The 17,572-nt window shown below is 27.7% G+C and overlaps 3 protein-coding genes across 10 annotated transcripts; 1 reads left to right on the top strand and 2 right to left on the bottom strand.

Annotated features, from left to right (window-relative positions):
* Positions 1–567: 567 nt before the first annotated feature.
* LOC145752850 (exosome complex component RRP45-like) lies at positions 568–4,094 on the bottom strand. Its single transcript, XM_082569207.1, has 7 exons — positions 3,896–4,094; positions 3,253–3,408; positions 2,899–3,122; positions 2,445–2,535; positions 2,071–2,207; positions 1,638–1,771; positions 568–936 (listed from the first exon to the last, which is right to left on the bottom strand). Exons 1-7 carry the CDS (start codon positions 4,026–4,028, stop codon positions 621–623), a joined length of 1,191 nt encoding a protein of 396 aa, XP_082425333.1. The 5' UTR covers positions 4,029–4,094; the 3' UTR covers positions 568–620.
* A 231-nt stretch (positions 4,095–4,325) lies between these two features.
* LOC145751958 (uncharacterized) lies at positions 4,326–10,221 on the top strand. 8 transcript variants are annotated; one of them, XM_082568131.1, is made up of 8 exons: positions 4,326–7,303; positions 7,397–7,630; positions 7,796–7,889; positions 7,991–8,086; positions 8,331–8,507; positions 8,881–9,026; positions 9,192–9,303; positions 9,510–10,221. In XM_082568131.1, the coding sequence occupies exons 3-5, from the start codon at positions 7,815–7,817 to the stop codon at positions 8,415–8,417; spliced, it is 258 nt and encodes an 85-aa protein (XP_082424257.1). In that variant the 5' UTR covers positions 4,326–7,303; positions 7,397–7,630; positions 7,796–7,814; the 3' UTR covers positions 8,418–8,507; positions 8,881–9,026; positions 9,192–9,303; positions 9,510–10,221. The 8 variants fall into 8 exon arrangements, with proteins under 8 accessions (XP_082424257.1, XP_082424253.1, XP_082424251.1 ...); XM_082568127.1 differs by having other exon boundaries at positions 4,326–7,630; positions 7,998–8,086; XM_082568125.1 differs by having other exon boundaries at positions 4,326–7,630.
* Positions 5,904–6,406, bottom strand: LOC145753470 (uncharacterized). The gene is made up of 2 exons (XM_082569880.1): positions 6,165–6,406; positions 5,904–6,088 (listed from the first exon to the last, which is right to left on the bottom strand). Exons 1-2 carry the CDS (start codon positions 6,404–6,406, stop codon positions 5,950–5,952), a joined length of 381 nt encoding a protein of 126 aa, XP_082426006.1. The 3' UTR covers positions 5,904–5,949.
* Positions 10,222–17,572: the final 7,351 nt, after the last annotated feature.

The raw sequence follows: 17,572 nt of genomic DNA, 5'->3' as shown, positions 1-17,572 counted from the left end.
ATATATAAAATAGGTTTTTAGTGTGTAAGTAAAGTAGTAATAATGTTGATTTTTATGTATATGTAACCTAAAAACAACCTTTATGTAACTTATTGGATAATTATGGTAAACGTGTTAGATTAATAAATAGATTTGGCTATATAATTGACTTAATATTTTTAAATATATTTGACGGGTGTTAAACCCAACAGTATTATACGGAGGTAAGCATATATATATTCTATATTAACTTCCATTCTATTAAATTAGGACCTGGTAATTTTTATGATCCGATTTTCCTTGACCTTATTCCCTATGTACAAATTTTACCGGCAGCGTGGTGTAGTGGTAAGATTAATTGCTACACTACCACGAGGTCGTGGATTCAATTCCACATCGAGAATAAGGATATAGTCAAAAAAATAAGTATTTCGCTTGCTTTTAACTATAACTTGTTTATTAAAATTGCGGTTTATATATAAATAAAACCACTTTTTACATGGGATTATTGGCTAGTTTTTCTAGTATTGACTCATATTTTTAAACAATTTATTTTCGATGCAACACCTAACAAATTTTTGCTTTTTATTTAACAGTTTGTTTTTACTTGAAAATTTATTTAGAAAAGCAAAAATGAACATTTAATTAGTAAAAACTCCAACTTCAGATTGTTCAATAACCACACGATCGTCACTTTCGCAGTTTTCATGTTGTGATCTTAACGCTTTAAAAATGACTTCTGAATTATTAGTTGTCCAAGAGTTAACTTTTCCCTCGCCAATACTGGCAGTGTTATTATCTATTATTGTTAACCATGTCGGTTTCGTTCTTGAGTTTTCTATGTTATTTTCTAAATGGTTTTCGTTGGTGTTTGTTGGTGTCGCCGTTGGTTTTTCTATCTTGATTTTATGGTTTAAATCAGTAACCATTTTACTGTCAGTCTTTTGTGGGTCTTCCCTAATAAAAAAAATGTTAAACATTAAGGTTATTAAAAGTTGCAGGTTTTTTTAATATTTTATATTTACCGGCAGCGTGGTGTAGTGGTAAGGATACTTGCTACACCACACATGAGGTCGTGAGTTCAACCCCACTGATCTCATGCTGTAGCGCCCTTGAGTAAGGCACTATAAACGGTATGAACTCCTGCTGAGCCAGCACTTCATCAGCAGAATAATTATGGGGCAATTATAATCTATAATATCCCAAACTGCCACAGGCAACTCGAGACTAGGTTGGAGTAATGTTTAAGTCGCGCATTCGACTTTCCCACATCAGGGGTAAAGATATATACAAAAAAATATGAATTTTATATATTACAAAAATTGTTTGTTTTGCATATTCATTCTCGTGCGAAGGCGGATTCATAACCAAAACATGAAGTTTTATTAATGACCCCAACATAATTCCGAGTTGACATGGGCAGTTTGGAATATTTAAAAAAGTGGAGACCTATAATCATTCTGTCGATTACTTATTAACTAAGCAGGAATTCGAAATGCACCATACTTAAGGGGGCTATGACAAGTGAGCAGTGGAGAACGAACATATGACCTCATGTAGTATTTAAGTATTCTAATCACTACGTCACCCTGCCAGTTTATTATATACTGTATATATATATATTAAAAAATATAATTCTAACATTTTTTATATCTTACCTCAAATTGTTAACTGTATATTTAGATTTGCCTTTTCCTTTTTCTTTTGCAATTTCATCTTTTTTTAAAGCCTCAAGAACAAACTTGACCAAATTTTTAACTTTTTTGGTGGAAATGTTTATGCACCGAAGAATCTTTTAGACACAATAATTAATATCACATATGAATAAAATTTAACTTTAATCAGAATATATTTTTTCAAGTAAAAAAAGTTTGGCCCATTTAAAACATGCTGATTCATTTTTTACATTTATCATTAAAATGGGTGGGATGACTTCACAATTTAACAAATTAAGCCGCTTAAATTTTAACTTAGCTGATGCAATTACCAGAAGCAACATAACCTAAGGGCAAAACTATATAAACAAATATATACTAAACGCAAAAGGTTTAAAGTAAAATCACTTTTCCTAATCAATACACCACTTCCTACCTGTTCCTTGTTCAATTGCATCTCTCCACTCATTTGGAGTCCACAAATTTCGTTGTGTTGGTTCATGGACACAACCAACTTTCCATCCATTACCCTTTCTTCTACTTTTGAAGGATCAATTAAAAGGTATTCACAATCTAAAAAATTGTATATGGTAAAAATTAAAAGAAAATTGCCAACTGAAATTTTTAGTGGAAGTACAACAATAATTGTCTTTTATATTTTTATTCCAGATGAGGAAAGTGTACCAAGTGTTGTAACTTTGACACAACGGTGCCAGTTTTATTAAGATAATTTCAGGAAGAAGGATTTTACAAAAAAAACTACAACAATTTTTTTAACCAAAGTAGCTTATTTAAAATTTAATATCCAACCTTTAAAGAAAGCAAAAGTAACACAGAATGGGAGATGATGTAATGTTAAGGGAAGAGGATTTTTCTCTTCCATGGAGTGAATTGTTACTTCCTAAAATATCAAAAAGTCAAATTTAAAGTGAGCATGTTTAGAAACATTATTTTACGTTATCTAAATGAAAATTATTTCATTTTAATTTTGTTAGATAAAATTCAACCACATTAGGTTCTTGGGTCGATTTCCACTGCTTCCATATTTTTGAAGAAGTTTTTAAACAATACAATCTTAAAATGCCCAAGTCAACTCAACACTGGGTAAGGGTAACTAATTTCACTCTCTGTTTAAGCCAAAAAGGCGACCTTCCCACATCAAAAATAAAAAAATATAAGAGAAAAAAGATTCTAACAGTTTTTCAACAACTGTGTGAAAAAAAATCCGGTATTAAATTGTAAAGCATAAAAATGTTATATTTACTTGTCCGAGAACGGAAGTACATGGTCTTTTAAAATGTTTCAAAGCTACAATAGCCGCAATACTTGCACATTCCAACAAATTTCCATCGTGGCAAAGAACATGTAAGTATAATTGAATACTCCAACATTTTTCGCCCACTCTGACACATAATTCTTCAAGATCAACGGCACGGGAAAACACAATTGTTTTTTCTAAAACTCTTTGAATTTCAATGCCAAGTTCACCTAAATTAAAGCGATCAATATTAAAAAAAAAAAATAATATACATAAAAATAAATAAAAAAATTTAAAAAATTCCCATTCATTTAAATTTATTGAATATACAATATCTTTTTTTTATATTTTAACACTAACCTGGCCTTCCTGGCTCAAAACAGGGTGAACCAATGGTGGATAGTTCAACATTAACGGCTAATTTTCCTTCACCTCCCCTACTGTCCTTTGGTCGATCTAGTTCGGCAACAACTTGAGCTAAAATTTTTGTGTGACCCAAACTCACAGTACAACAACCTGTAATATATAACTAGAGGTCAAAATATGCACAAAATTAACTTATACATATATATATAGTCTATGAACAATCTTTTTAATTTATGGTTTTTGTTAATTTTTAAATATTTTTCTGGTTCTTCAAACATATATTCACCTTCTTCAACCCTACATATAATTTAACCCATTTAATGCTATGTTAATATTATTTTATGATAGCGATAACCAATGCATATTGTTTTTTGTTACTTTAACAGTTCCTGCTTCTCGTTTCTTTTAAAATCCTACATTTTTTAAGAGTTCCTAAATTACAGTGACACTATAATACTAATGCAAGGTAAATTATACATTAGTTATGTGTTTTATTACTCCTTTTTATACACAAGTAACTCTGGTACATTAATTGTGTTGGCTTCTTAAACTGTTATATGTTACTGCATTAATAATGTGTTTAATTTGTTCATAGATTGATATAAGATAAGTATACAAAACAGAAAATGGTACCAACCTAAATCCCCACCAAATTCAATTTTTAATGTTCTGTAATCATAAACTCCTCTTTCATCAATCCTACTCCCCGAATTTATTATTTTAAGTAAAAAGTTTCTTTCAAGTTTTGAAAATGCAGCTTCTTTTGGCATTTTAATACCTTTGAGAATACTGTAAGCTATCAGATAGATAATTATGCGTTTGTTTTAAAAAAATTTAATAGCCTATAATACAATAAAATATTAAACAGATATATATAATAAAATGTTTAATGTTTTTTTCGTATATATTTATCATGGCGAATCCCTAATTACCACACAGAACCACATAGAGCAGCACAGGATCACATAGAAAGTAACTTTTTATCACACAGGACAACTTAAGAAGTGTTTACTGTTTATTCCGAGATAGTGTCTGACTGTCAATTAATTAAAAAAAGCAAATACAGACACTGTGAAATGCCCTTAGTTGCCGTAAATACAAAAAAACAGTCTATGCAATTTCCGCATTTTATTATTTTTCCTGTGTGGTAAATAGATTTATTTTTATCAGTTAATGGCCTGTGTGATGATTACCGAGTCTGGAAATAGGGCATTGTGCATGCACAAGATTTTTTTCGTTGAAAAAAATGCACGTCTGAAATTGTTGTTTTACATGCCTAGCTTTAAAAGTAAATGCAAAATTAAAGATAAATCACGCGTACACGCCAAACTTTTACGCTTGCATGTACACGCCAACTTTTACGCTTGCACGCACAAGATCTCGTCAAAAACTGCCCTACTTTAAACTTCATGACCACAACATGACATACAGACATAAAGTATGGATTAACTGTTTATAGCGTCTTTGTCTGTTTGTCGCGGGCTTGAGGCAAGAGCATAAAAGCAGTGGGATTAAACCCAGAACTCCGTATGTAACACACATTTTATGTGTTATTTTCTGTGACACAATTTTTGTGTCATTTTCTGTGACACAAAAATAGTGTCACTTTGCGTGAAATTGACACAAAAATGTGTCATTTTTTTGTTCCACGATAATTGTTACATAGAAAAGCTTTAGATTATGTGTGATTTAGTGGGTTAGTTCAAAAAACTGATTTAGTGGGTTAGTTCAAAATGCCAAGACTCGGTAAATAAGGTCTACCTATTGCGTACTCTAGCAGACTAGGTTAGCTTTTGAGGTTTTACTTGTCACTTGTTTATAGGTTTAAATTCTAGATTTTTTTGTTTAAATATGAATTTCAATGTTAAATTTTTAAGTTTTGCTTTTGTATTATGGTATTTATTACTTAGTATTATGGTATTTATTAAAATTTTGTATTATGGTATTTATTAAAATAATTTAACATTTAATTTTGTTGGTTATACGTTAGTGCTTATTTTTTTATTAAAATTTTAATAGTATGTCTTAGAATTTGAATGGTAAATTAATGTGTATAAAATTTCAGAGATTAGTAATATCCTTTTTTTATTTTGAATTTATTGAAAAACGAAAAACAAAGCTCTATATTTAAAAATCAAAAAAGTTGTAAGAATGGCTCCACCTTTTATGCTCTTGCAGAACCTAAAAATAATTTTCAGATATTTAAAACTTTGTATTGCTTAGTTATGAAGTTGTACAACAACTTGTTAAGTAGTACTATTAAAATTGCTTATTTAATAAACATGACAGTGTTTTGCAATACTTAGTTTTATTATGTGAACTGCATCAGTAATGCAAAAAAATCTGGGTTTATGTTTTTTAAAAACACTTGTTTGTTACGTAATGATACTTATGCAATAATTCAGATGTTGTTTATAAATGGTTGTTTTACTGCACATCTAAGTTAGTTTAAAAGTATAACTGCGATGTTTAAAAAACAACTTGAACCAAACTAATTTAACTTACTAGTTCAGCATCATTTACTGAAATATCTCTTACAATTGCTAAACCGTTCACAAAGGCATCCCCTAACAACACTTCAAACAGCAAGTTTGTGCTGTGATGGTCTTTGTTATTTCTATCAAATGTTACAACTTTTAATATTGGCAATAAAAGTATAAGAAAAATTTAGTAAAAATATAAAAACTTAAGTTACCCAACAAATTCATCTGTAATGTTTTTTAGATATTTCACAACTTCTTCCAAATTTTCTTGTTCGCCATAATCTATTACTTCAGTTCTAGATTTTTTATAGACACCCTTTTTTAAATTGACAGAATATATTTGCATTCTAAAAATGTTAAAGGTACTGTTTATATGTTTTGATTAACATTCTTATCTTTACTGCTTTTTGTTCAGTTTATTACCTTTTTGAAATTAATTTTTCTTGCATAACATCCCAAAGGTAAGTATCACATTTTCCCTTAAGAATTGCTTTTGTTATGGCTACCTGTTGCCGCTTTGGAATAGTAAATTTTTTTGTTTCCTTTTGTTCGAGGTTCTTTGCTAAACATTTGGGGCAGAGGAATTTTTTGGGTAAATTTTGATTTTTCATGTTAAGGCACATCAGGTGATACCAATCCCTGCAAGTTCCTTCACAAAATACCATTTTAGCATCTTTGATTTGAAGGCAATCTGTTGCCCGACATGATATAAAGTTACTTTTAAAATGGGTTGAAACTAAGTTAACTAAGAAATGATCAGTGAATAAATAATCATGTGGACAATGAAAACCTATTTTTAATGGAGAGAATTTTCTTGAAAATAATTTTGATGAGTCTAATTTTTGTTGGGAGATTTGCATCATAGATTTGTTATCTTGAAAAGGGAAGCTATATATTTGATTTGCAATCCAGTTTCTTACTGTTGTTGAGATTTTGTCGTTGTAATGTAAATGCTTTCCTGTACAAATGCAGTAAGCATTTAGACAAACAAAAACTCCACAGTCGAAGTTATTTTCTTGAAGCAGTGTGTCGTTTGGAGCTAATATGATCCATTTCGATAAGTCATCTGACTTATCGTTTTTCCATATTTCATAATTGATGTATCGAAAATGGGTTTTAATGTTTTTTTGGGAACATATGTAAGGAGTCTAAATAAAGTATTGTTCTTTTTGAAATGAGTCCATTTGCTGTAACCAGTTTCTTTATGTTTCAAATGTAGCCACACTAAAAAGTTGCAATGGAATGGAAGGACTTTGTACTTTTCAAAAATGGTTGCTGAGAACAAAGTTGTAAAAATGCATCAATTACACCATCATTTAATTCTTGTTTTGGCCGTAGACATTCAAAGTCATCTTTTAATAAAACCACATTACCAGTATTTAATAAAATATTTATGGTGGTTTGAGGAATACTACATTGTTTTGGCCATATATCAGGTTGAACATTTGTAGCTGAACCTTGTTCAGGAATGTCGAAAGCAGCAGCTACAAATGGGGATGTTACTTTTACAACGAAAGGGTCATTTTTTGAATTATCTGTTGAAGCAGAAGAATTAATTTTTGGTAAGTCAAAATCATCAATGTTTAAATTTTTTGTAGAGGTAGAAAGGGAAGTTGAAGGCAGGGGTAAAATGTCAATTCTTAAATTATTTGTAGTGGGGGCTATTTCTGGAGTCTTTTGGTGTGTGGAAGTAGTAGCTAGTTTTAATGTTATTGAAGAGGAGGGAGGAGAATCTATAGTTGTTGAAATATCAGAAAAGTCAATCCTCGACAAGTCAACATTGGTAGAGGTACCAGCTTTTAAAAAAGATGGATCGACAGCAGACCCAGTTACAAACACTGATGGATGACTAATTTTTGAAATTGAGGCTGTGAATATCAAAAAAACAGGTTTTGCCAATTTTTTTTTTTTTTTTTAGTAAGATTGTTAATATAAAGTAAACACATGTTTAACTTATGTCTAAATTTAAAAGCATCGTTTTTTCTAAGCAACTTACTATCAAAGTAATTGGTAATTCGTTTTTGACTTTTTTTGTTAATACTATTTGTTTGTAGTTGTAAGCCCAATCTTGTCATGAACAAAAAGTTAACTATTGACATTGAATTAAAGGATTGTCTGAAACCAAAAAGAATTAAGTTTACGAAACAGGTATAACTAATATATAAAATATTAAAAAGTTTATTTAATTGGGCCCACCTGTCTTTTTTCATTTGGGCATTACATTGTTCTGCAATACTTGTATTGATTAGCATCTAGGGAGCAACCGTTTCATAGCCAATGGAAATCTTCCATGGATTTTGCAATCCTTTAAAAAAAAAAGTGTTTACAAATGCTTTTTTAAAAAGGTGAGTTTATGCAGCTTAAAAAAATTACCATAGAAGCCTCTTCCAATTATTTCTTTAACATAATCAGACCACATATTTTTAATATTAATATGCTCATCATATTTTTTGTCTTGCTTCTTCAGGTAATCAACTGTATATTATTAGGTATTTGATTAGTACATGTGATATGACTTTATTAAACTTAATTTGTAACATTTTAACATAATAGTTATTTAAACCTGGCAATTGACATGTGTTTTTCCAGTTTCCATCAGCAATCACGATTTTTGGCCTTGGTCCACATTTAAAGCAGGTAAATTGGTATTCAATGTTCAGTAAAGCACAAAAATGATAAACCCATTCCGAATGTTTGTGATGTCCAAATTCTCTTCTCGAAAAAGCATTTTTAATCCAGTTTCTACACTAACGTGGTTCTAATAAGGTAAAATATTTTTATTTTATATAAATATTACTGAATACCTGTTCGTTTTTGTTTAGATTGTAATTTACCTTAATTCCTCTAATCAGGTATTGAATCAATTTGCAAGTCAATATAGTTGTATTATTGTAATTATGAAATCCTGTTTTGTATTCTTGAAATCGAATAACAAAGTTACATCCGAAACATTTTTTTGTACATATTGTAATTTCTGTTTTTAACTATAGTTTAGTAACTTGTTCATCACAATGAATATAACTATTTTTAGCAAAAATTTTAATATTGGCTTAAAAATTTTGCTATTTTACAAATTGAGTAGGCCTATAAGTAAAATATTAAATGAACTAAACCTTTTGTAATTTTGTTGAATCCATAGATAGAAGCTGTTTTTGTTTCATGTTCCACTAGCTCCTTACCATTGCACTGAGGACAATTCTTTTCAATTGGCATAAAACAGTTTGGAGGAGGTAGCTCTAAAATTTGCTCCGTCAATATAGCTTCTGGAATTTGTTTTTGGCAAAGGTAGTATTTCATCAAAAACTCGTCTTCTTTTGTTGGCAGCAATTTTGTGCTAAAATGTTTAAATTAGTTTTTCACTTGAAAATTGATTTACTTTCTTTAATGTTTATATTTAAACATGTATTTTTGTAAAATTTTTCCTTACCTTTGAATATTTTTTTTAAGCAGATCTAGATTGATTTGGCACCGTAACCATTTGCTAACCAATTCATGGTCACAAGATTTGTTATCGCCAGAAAATGGACATTTACACGACCAAATTTCATTTTTTGAGTCAAAGGTGACCCTTACTCTTAAAAATTCACAAAAATAATCTTTTTTATCTGTATATACAGAAAAGTACATTTGTCGTGCTGCGTAACCTAAATCTGCAAAATTTGCATAAATAACCAGAGGGACATTTTTGGAAATGCTATTGTCTAACTTTTGATTTAATTGTTCTTTTTTGGTTACCGAAATTAACTGTAACTCTACCAATTTATTTAGGGAACTTTCTTGTAATGTTTGAAATTGAGTATGCATTGCTGTGCCAGCAGACCTAAGGTGGATGCATTCGATTGAGTATCTGCTCGTCCATCATAACAGATTTGCAATCTTCACTGCTGCACAATTCTATTTGTAGTCGTTTATTACTTTGGACATGGATTGGTGCCAGCAGCTCGCTTTTATTCAAAGCTACCATGAATACCCCCCTTTTTTGTTCTATGCAAATAGCAGGAAGCAGTGTTTGTTTATTGTGAAGATGCTGATGACGTTTTAACGAGGGTTCACTTTTAAAAACTTTTTTGCACACTTAACAGGTTGTATTTTGTTTTGTTTTTACTAAAAACATAAAAATTAAACAGTTATTATGCAATTAAACAAATTTTGTTACAAGTAATTTAATAAAACTGTTTTTAGTTTATTTAATTTTTTTAAATAAAATTATTATGTTTTAAATAAATATTAACCTTTTGTATTGTTAGTTTCTGTGTTTTTTTTATTGGTTGGCTTATTTTTTTTTTCTTAAGCATTTCAAAGAAATTCTTCAATACCTACAAAATGTAGATTTTTTTTATAATTTTTGCGTGAAATATTTTTTAAGTATTTAATTCCAGAATTTTAAAGGTTTAAAATTATAATTAGCCTAATTTTTTGCACTTCAGTAGTATTTTTTATGTTTTTTAGAGTTGCAAAATTTTTGTTTGTAAATGTAATAATGCAGGTTCCTTTAAAACGTATGTTTACATTTAATTGGCTTATTAACTTATATTTTGTTAATTTAAAGGTATAAATGTTTTATAAAGTACTTTAATATAATATCTATGTATTAGTTTATAATCATATATATATATATATAAAAACCAAAAAAAAAAAAAAAAAAAAAAAAAAAAAAAATATAATAATAACAAATTACCGTGGAAGTTGTTATAAAAAAAACTAGCTTAAATTACATAATCAGCAATATGTGCTTTACGTTTAAAAAAAACCTGTAACCGTTAAATTAAATAAAGTTCAAAAAATTGTTCTTTTGTAAAAATAAGTAATATAAAACGAAGGTAAATAAAATTTTTAGAAATGTTATATAATAATATTAAATGCGGTTAATAAATGTATTGCAATTAACAGGCATGTAAATAAAATATATTTAAATTTTGTTAAAACGAAGATAAAATATCGCATTTCTTCTTTTGAGAGATTACTGTTTCATTTTGGTAAAATATTAAGCAGGTTTTTTTTATTTAGGTTACTTACTAAAATATAGGCGTCAAACTGTTAAAATCCCAGTTTGAATAAATTACAAATTTTAAAATAATAAATATTAGCCAAAACACTTACTTTTTTGCGAGACCTTTTTTGTACAAGATATCGATAAATTATTCGAACATTTTTTTCTAAAATAAATATGTAAAATCGTTAAGTATGCGTTTAATTAAGTTTAAACATTTTAGTTTACAGAAGTTTACCTTGAAGATGACGTTGAAAAGTTGCTTTACGGGTGTATATATTCTTGCAGCTAGGGCAATGATAATGACCTGATCCTCGTTCCGAGGCCATATTACTACCTCTACATGGCAAACAGCAATTTACACTGTATCCTGTTAATAAAATTAACATGTAAAAAAGACGGATTATATATATATTTCGCCATGTTTTTTAAGTAATGTATTATCTTTAAAGGAAAACGAACACACGGTGCATTTTTTATCATTAAGTGTAGCTAAAAACGCGTCCGATGTTTCACCAGAGAAAACACAAGCCATCGAATTACTAATTGTTAATAACTTTAAAACAATATTTTGCTGTACCTTTTAATATCTATCTTAACTCTGTAAATAATAATTTTTATAAAATGGTTTTTGTTTTTCATGACCACTAATAAACATAGAGTCACACATAATAAAAATAATATGGTCCATTATGATGTGTTAATTTTAACTCGCGAAATAACCAGAACTTGCCAAAAAAAACAACCATGTGACTTTACTCTTTTTTGAATTGCATACAAACTAACGTTTTATTAAATAAAAAAGGAGTTACAAAAAATACAAAACAAATAGTAAAACTACATAATTCATCCATCACAAATAGTGGTCAGGAGTGCAAAATCTTCTCCAGCTGCGTTAAGTCCGGATAATTTAGCGATAAAACTCAACAATCTGACTAAAAATGACCCCCTATTAATAAATTAAAAAAGGTTGCTGATAATATCATACCATAATATGACAAAAAATGTTTTTATCAAGCTTTTGGAGTAAATTTTTTTATATGGCGATAACAACCTAAATAGCAGTTTTACAATCAATCCTATAAAAGACCAACAAATAATCTTTCTGATGACTTAAATCGTTTAGATTAACAAGTTAAATCAACTATAATAGTTTTGTTTCTGATTTATTAACATTTTTATAAAAGTTATCTTAATTTAACATTTTTTTGTATGTTAATAGTCCTTTAACAGTAAACATAAATTTCTAGATTACAACAATCTTACATAAAAGACAAAGAAATTTTAATTACATTTAGGATGGCGTAAAGTATCCAGCAGCGAAGTGGCGCAACAATTTTTTATAGTTATGTGTATCGGCGCTTACTTTACTGTTTTTTTAAGTTTGTGTAATTAAGACTACAAACATACTTTATAAGTTTTTTGATAAGCCTGAATGCTGCAAGTTTAAAAACTAATACTAACAATAATTATTTTTTTTAAATTTATGGCTACATTCCTATAAAATAAAACTACCAAAACGACTCCAATATTTTACATAGCTTAAATGTTTAACATGAGTTTAAGCACTAAACAAGAATTCTTTAATTTTTTTCTCTATTTAATTTTTAAATAAATCTTAAACCTATTTTACTATTTAATGTTTTAACTTATTTATTAAATTTTTTCTAATAACTTTGTTAGTCTTAAACTGTAAACCTTTCTAAAAATTAAAACTTTTAAAACTTTATAAAAGACGTCTCTTTTTGCAACGTTAAAATTTAATTGTTAGAAATTTCATTTATCTTTACAAAGAAAAAAATGGCTTCCTTTTTTAAAAACTTTTTTTTAATTACCTCTTACTGGCCCCCTGTGTAGCGACGTAATTGTGACGCCTTGTAAATTAAAACTGTTTTATATTTTAAAGAAATTTAATTTTGCAAAATCTGAGTATATATATATATATCTTTAAGGTGTTAAAACCTTATGTTAGTAACAAACAAAACCCTATTCTAACACTACACAGCCAGCACACGTACAACAAAGTTCTTTTTAGATTTTTGTATAATATTATTAAAACAAGTTATAATTTAGCTTTAAATTAAAAAAAATTATTTTAAATTAAATATCATGATTTAAAAAAAGTAGTTTTTATTAAATTTTATACAACTGATAAAGCAAAAGGATTAAAGTTAATAAAAACATAAATAATTTCAATTGTTATTGATGTTACTTTTTGCTTTAACATAAGTTAATAAATGGTTTTAATTTTGTGACTTTTAGTTTATGAACAATTACAAATCGTCGTTGTCAATCACAAAGCAACATCATTTTGTAAAGTTGTGGACCTAAAATAAAATTTTGTTTTTTAGTTAGTTAATATTGTAAACCAATATATTTTTTAAATAAAATTTAAAGATTGTGTCATTTTTGTGGAACACATTATTTTTGTGAAACAATTGTGTCATTTAAAATTGACACAAAATTGTGTTACTCAAAATTGACACAAAAATTGTGTCATTTAAAATTGACACAAAATATGTGTCATTTAAAATTGACACAAAATATGTGTCATTTAAAATTGACACAAATTATGTGTCATTTTATATTTCTGACACAAAAGATGTGTCATTTCCAGTGACACAATATTGTGACACATTGTGTCAATAAAACCTGCGACCCCTGTTGAAAGTTCTACTACTACCATACTACAGCATGTTCTGGCTGTCTGGTAACTAAATCCTTGTGATGTTGTTTTTTAAGTTACTTTTCAAAGGTAACTTAAAAACACCACCACAAGTTTGTTTACAGCTTGTTTTAGTAACATCATATAGAAACAAAAAAAAACATATAGAACAAAAAAAACGTGAAACCACGAAAAATTTTATGTTTTACAAAGGCGGTTTATCCCAAATATACATTCTAAACTGCCAATAGCAACTCAAGACTAAAGTATATATATAAACACAAGTAGTTTAACCGATTCAACCGCATTGTTACGTCATTTTTTCGATTTATGGAGGCCAAAATGGGTCTTAAAAATGCATTACAGGTATAGGAAAAAACCCGAATATTTTGATTTACGAAAATTTCTAATATGGGCACCTAAAAATTTAATCAGAAATCTATTATACTAATATTTTTACACTTTTACACGCAAAATTTTTTATTGAAAATAGAAAATTGTATTTTCTTAAAGAAATTGTCGCATGCCCTAAGTATTATTTAAGCTTGTCCTCAATTTCCATTCATACCACAATTTGTTTTATAATAACGTTTAATAAACAACATTTTGGGAATTATTTTATTTTTTTTACCTTTATTTTAATCATATTTCTTTTTGATAATAATACTATTTAAAAAAAATTGCACTAAAAATGTTAAAATATTAGTAAAATGAAATTTAGGTGAAATTTTTAGATTTTTACGTAAGGAATTTTTGTAAAACGAGATATTCGTGTTTTTTATTTTTGTGAATTAAAATTTTCGTGTTTTTTTTCAATACTTATAATGCATTTTCAAGACCCATTGCGATCTTCTAATTTTACTTTCAGTCACGTGTTAAGCTACTTGTGTTCATATATATACTTTGGGTCGAGGTAACGGTTTTCGGTCGTGAACTCATCCTTTCCACATCGAGGATAAAAAAAACGTAAATCCGTTTTATTAATGTTTAGACATTTTTAATTCGTAAAAACTTTATCTAAAAAATTGTCACCACTGTCATTCTGCTAGTACTTTTTCTAGCAGATCTTACCATATGAGGTCGTGGGTTCGATTCTCTTTAACATTTTTTTGCAGGAAACGAACTTAGCATGAAAAGCAAAATTAAGCCATATTATATAAGACAGTTCTCACTTTTTTAAGTATTTTAATTAGGTAGGCTGTATTGAAAAAAATTATAACAAATTAAGGTTATGATATTAATTTTAAAAGTTAAAATACGGTTGATATTGGCTCACAAACACTTACAAGAATCATACAGGTCAACTCAGTGTTATTGAAGCAAAAAGTACAAAATAGAAAAATGCGATAAATTTCATCAAATTAATTACATTTTTAAACGTGTTTTAAAAAAAAAAAAATTCAACATCGACGTATTTTGTTATTTATTTTTGGTTCCCCATCATATTAAGAAGTTCGGACTGCAACACCACGAGCAATAATGTTTTTTTTCCTGGCCAATTTGGCAAACTTTGTTGTTGTGGGTCAAACAAGAAAACAATTAACTTTCTTGAGTTACAATTTTCCAAACCTATCGGCTTATGCCGATTGCTAGCGCTCTATTTAAAACATATATTCTCTCACGCCCGATACAGAAAATACTTACATAAAGCAAACATTCAGGACTTAATAATAGAAAATGAAATTGGCCACCAATTGGCAAAATTATATGAACTTCCACGATTTTCAAATACAACTTTCAAAAATACAACATAACGTTTCAACAACTACAACAACAACAAAATTAAACCTCTATACATATCTGCAAGCAAACCGAAAAACACAAACGACATAAAACCCTGGTACTTAGTTTACCACAAAAAAATGCCCAACCACATAAAAACCTTTAATTATAGACTTAGACATAACATACTTCCAGTAAATATTTTATATATTTACAGATCTCACCATTTTTGTGTACTTATTTATTTGCTTTTTCCTTTTATATTCTTTTTCTTATTTCTAGCTTTCTTAACCACAATTACACAGCCCCTAAAATTTCACTCCAAATCCAAAAACGTATCAGTCCTACAACAAACACATCTTTACTTCTAATCTTTTTTTATCATTTCTTTTTTCTTTTTTTTTATATTGTGTTCGCAATAAACCCGGTTCCCCAAGGGGGGCTATAAAAAAATCTAAATGTGGCTTATATAAAAAATATTTGAATTTATTTAACTATATATTGGTTATGCGAAAATAACTAGGTTTATTAAAATCATAATTTGATTTACGTTAACAAAAATGTGGTTTACTTAATCACAATTTGGTTTACTGAAAACAGCATTTAGTTTATCAAAATCAATTATTTATTGTAAACTAATACAACAGTAAATTAAGCACTACAGTAATTATGACAACGATTTAATGTCTAAACACTTTTAATGTCTGTTTTAAAATAAAAAATAAAGAAGAAAACTAAAATAACAAAAAAAAGAAGAAACAAAATGTTTATAATTTAACATTTTTTCCTGTTTTAATTTTTATTTATTTGTTTTTGTTTAATTGTTTTGTCTAATTAATTACTTCTTTTAAACTTCAAAACTATTTTACCTGATTGTTCTTTTTGTTAACCTGATGTATGTGTGCTTGATTAATTTTTTTTTTAATTTAATAAAATACTTGTAAGACAAACTAAATAAATTTATTGGTATAAAACTATTTTCAATATATATTCATTTTAGATTAACCTTATCGAATAGTTAAATTTAGAGAAAATTCATTTACTTACATTGGAAATTGTCTGGATAAAAAAATTGTACTAAACGATATTAAATGATTTACACAGTGTTTCGTTTCTTTATAAATATTAGTTTATAATTAACATTTTATAATTTAAAATTTTAATAACAGTATCTATTTAACAAAGCACTTTGTTATTGTTTCATAAAATTTCAATTTAATCTAAAATGCTTTCATAGATATTAAATAATAAAACAAAAATGCGGCTCGAACGCAAAACCTATCGGCTCGTAGTCCGACGCCATATAACTGGTTCAACATACTACTTAAATTCACACCGTTGACAATTTGCTGTCACCTGTCAATTTGCTGATTAATTTTTTGGCAATGTCTTGTTAGCACCGCAAGTGATGCCCCGGTGCCTTATTCCCTAAGTCACACTTACCATTACCTATAGTAAGATTTTATATAATATGACTCTTCGGCGCGCTTTTAAAAACAGATTTTACCAAAGATTGTATTTTTACAGAAAATCAACAATGAATTTACATGCTTCCTTTAAACTAAAAGCAAGTTTAAAAAATTAACTGTTTTGCTATTTTATTACAAATGCACATAAACTTGGGTAAAACTTTGATTATTTTGTAAAAAAATGCTAATTTTTATATTTTTGTTTTTTATTACGCTTGAATCTTCAATCATGTTTTTTTAAATCTCGTTGGGAAATTTTTGACTAGTTTTAAGTAAAACTGGTTTTGATAGACATTGTATAATATTACTTTACTTGTGTTGAAATGTATAATTTTATTCAGTTACTAGCCTAATTCATATTCTTTTGCTTTAATATTTTAAAAGAGAATAAAGAATATGCTCTTGAGTGCACACAACTATCAACAAATATATAGTTAGTATATTAGATTTTCAAACTTAAAATTATTTGTCGCACGCACACAAATTTAAGACTAGATTTATTTGATAAATAAAATATGGTTCGAAATTATTTGATTATTTTTAAAATTAATATTTATTGTAAATAAATTTATAGACAAACATTACCTATTTAAAAAGATTAACTGAACTAATTAATCAAATATTACGTATACCTTTTTTAGTTAATACACTAAAAAATTAAAATTTTTTCTTTGTTCTGCGCTTAAATAATAATCTTTAGTGTTTATGGAATAAACAAGCATTTAAATATGATAAATAAACGTAAATTATCTTTCTTATATGTTTTTTTAACTACTTATATTATAAAATAAATACATCATACCAAATTTTTAATGCCTTATATCGAACTTAAATTTTTAATGAACAAACCAGCATTTAAATACAACAAACAAACAAGAATTATTTTTTAATTCATTTTCGAAATATAAATATTATTAGATATAACCGACCAAACTTTAAAAACCTTATAACAATCTTTAAATTTAAATAAACAAACACCTATTAA

Source organism: Corella eumyota, chromosome 5 (assembly GCF_963082875.1).
Source record: "Corella eumyota chromosome 5, kaCorEumy4.1, whole genome shotgun sequence".
Taxonomy (NCBI): domain Eukaryota; kingdom Metazoa; phylum Chordata; class Ascidiacea; order Phlebobranchia; family Corellidae; genus Corella; species Corella eumyota.
This window is presented reverse-complemented; position numbering and strand designations above follow the sequence as displayed.

Coding starts and splice junctions, on each gene's coding strand:
- LOC145752850 (XM_082569207.1), bottom strand. CDS start 4,028: ATGCCAAAAGAAGCTGCATTTTCAAAACTTGAAAGAAACTTTTTACTT. Junction 3,409..3,895: donor TGAATTTGGTGGGGATTTAG/GTTGGTACCATT, acceptor TATATATTACAG/GTTGTTGTACTGTGAGTTTG. Junction 1,772..2,070: donor TGCAATTGAACAAGGAACAG/GTAGGAAGTGGT, acceptor TGTGTCTAAAAG/ATTCTTCGGTGCATAAACAT.
- LOC145753470 (XM_082569880.1), bottom strand. CDS start 6,406: ATGGTATTTTGTGAAGGAACTTGCAGGGATTGGTATCACCTGATGTGC. Junction 6,089..6,164: donor GAAAAATTAATTTCAAAAAG/GTAATAAACTGA, acceptor TAACATTTTTAG/AATGCAAATATATTCTGTCA.
- LOC145751958 (XM_082568128.1), top strand. CDS start 7,210: ATGTCGAAAGCAGCAGCTACAAATGGGGATGTTACTTTTACAACGAAA.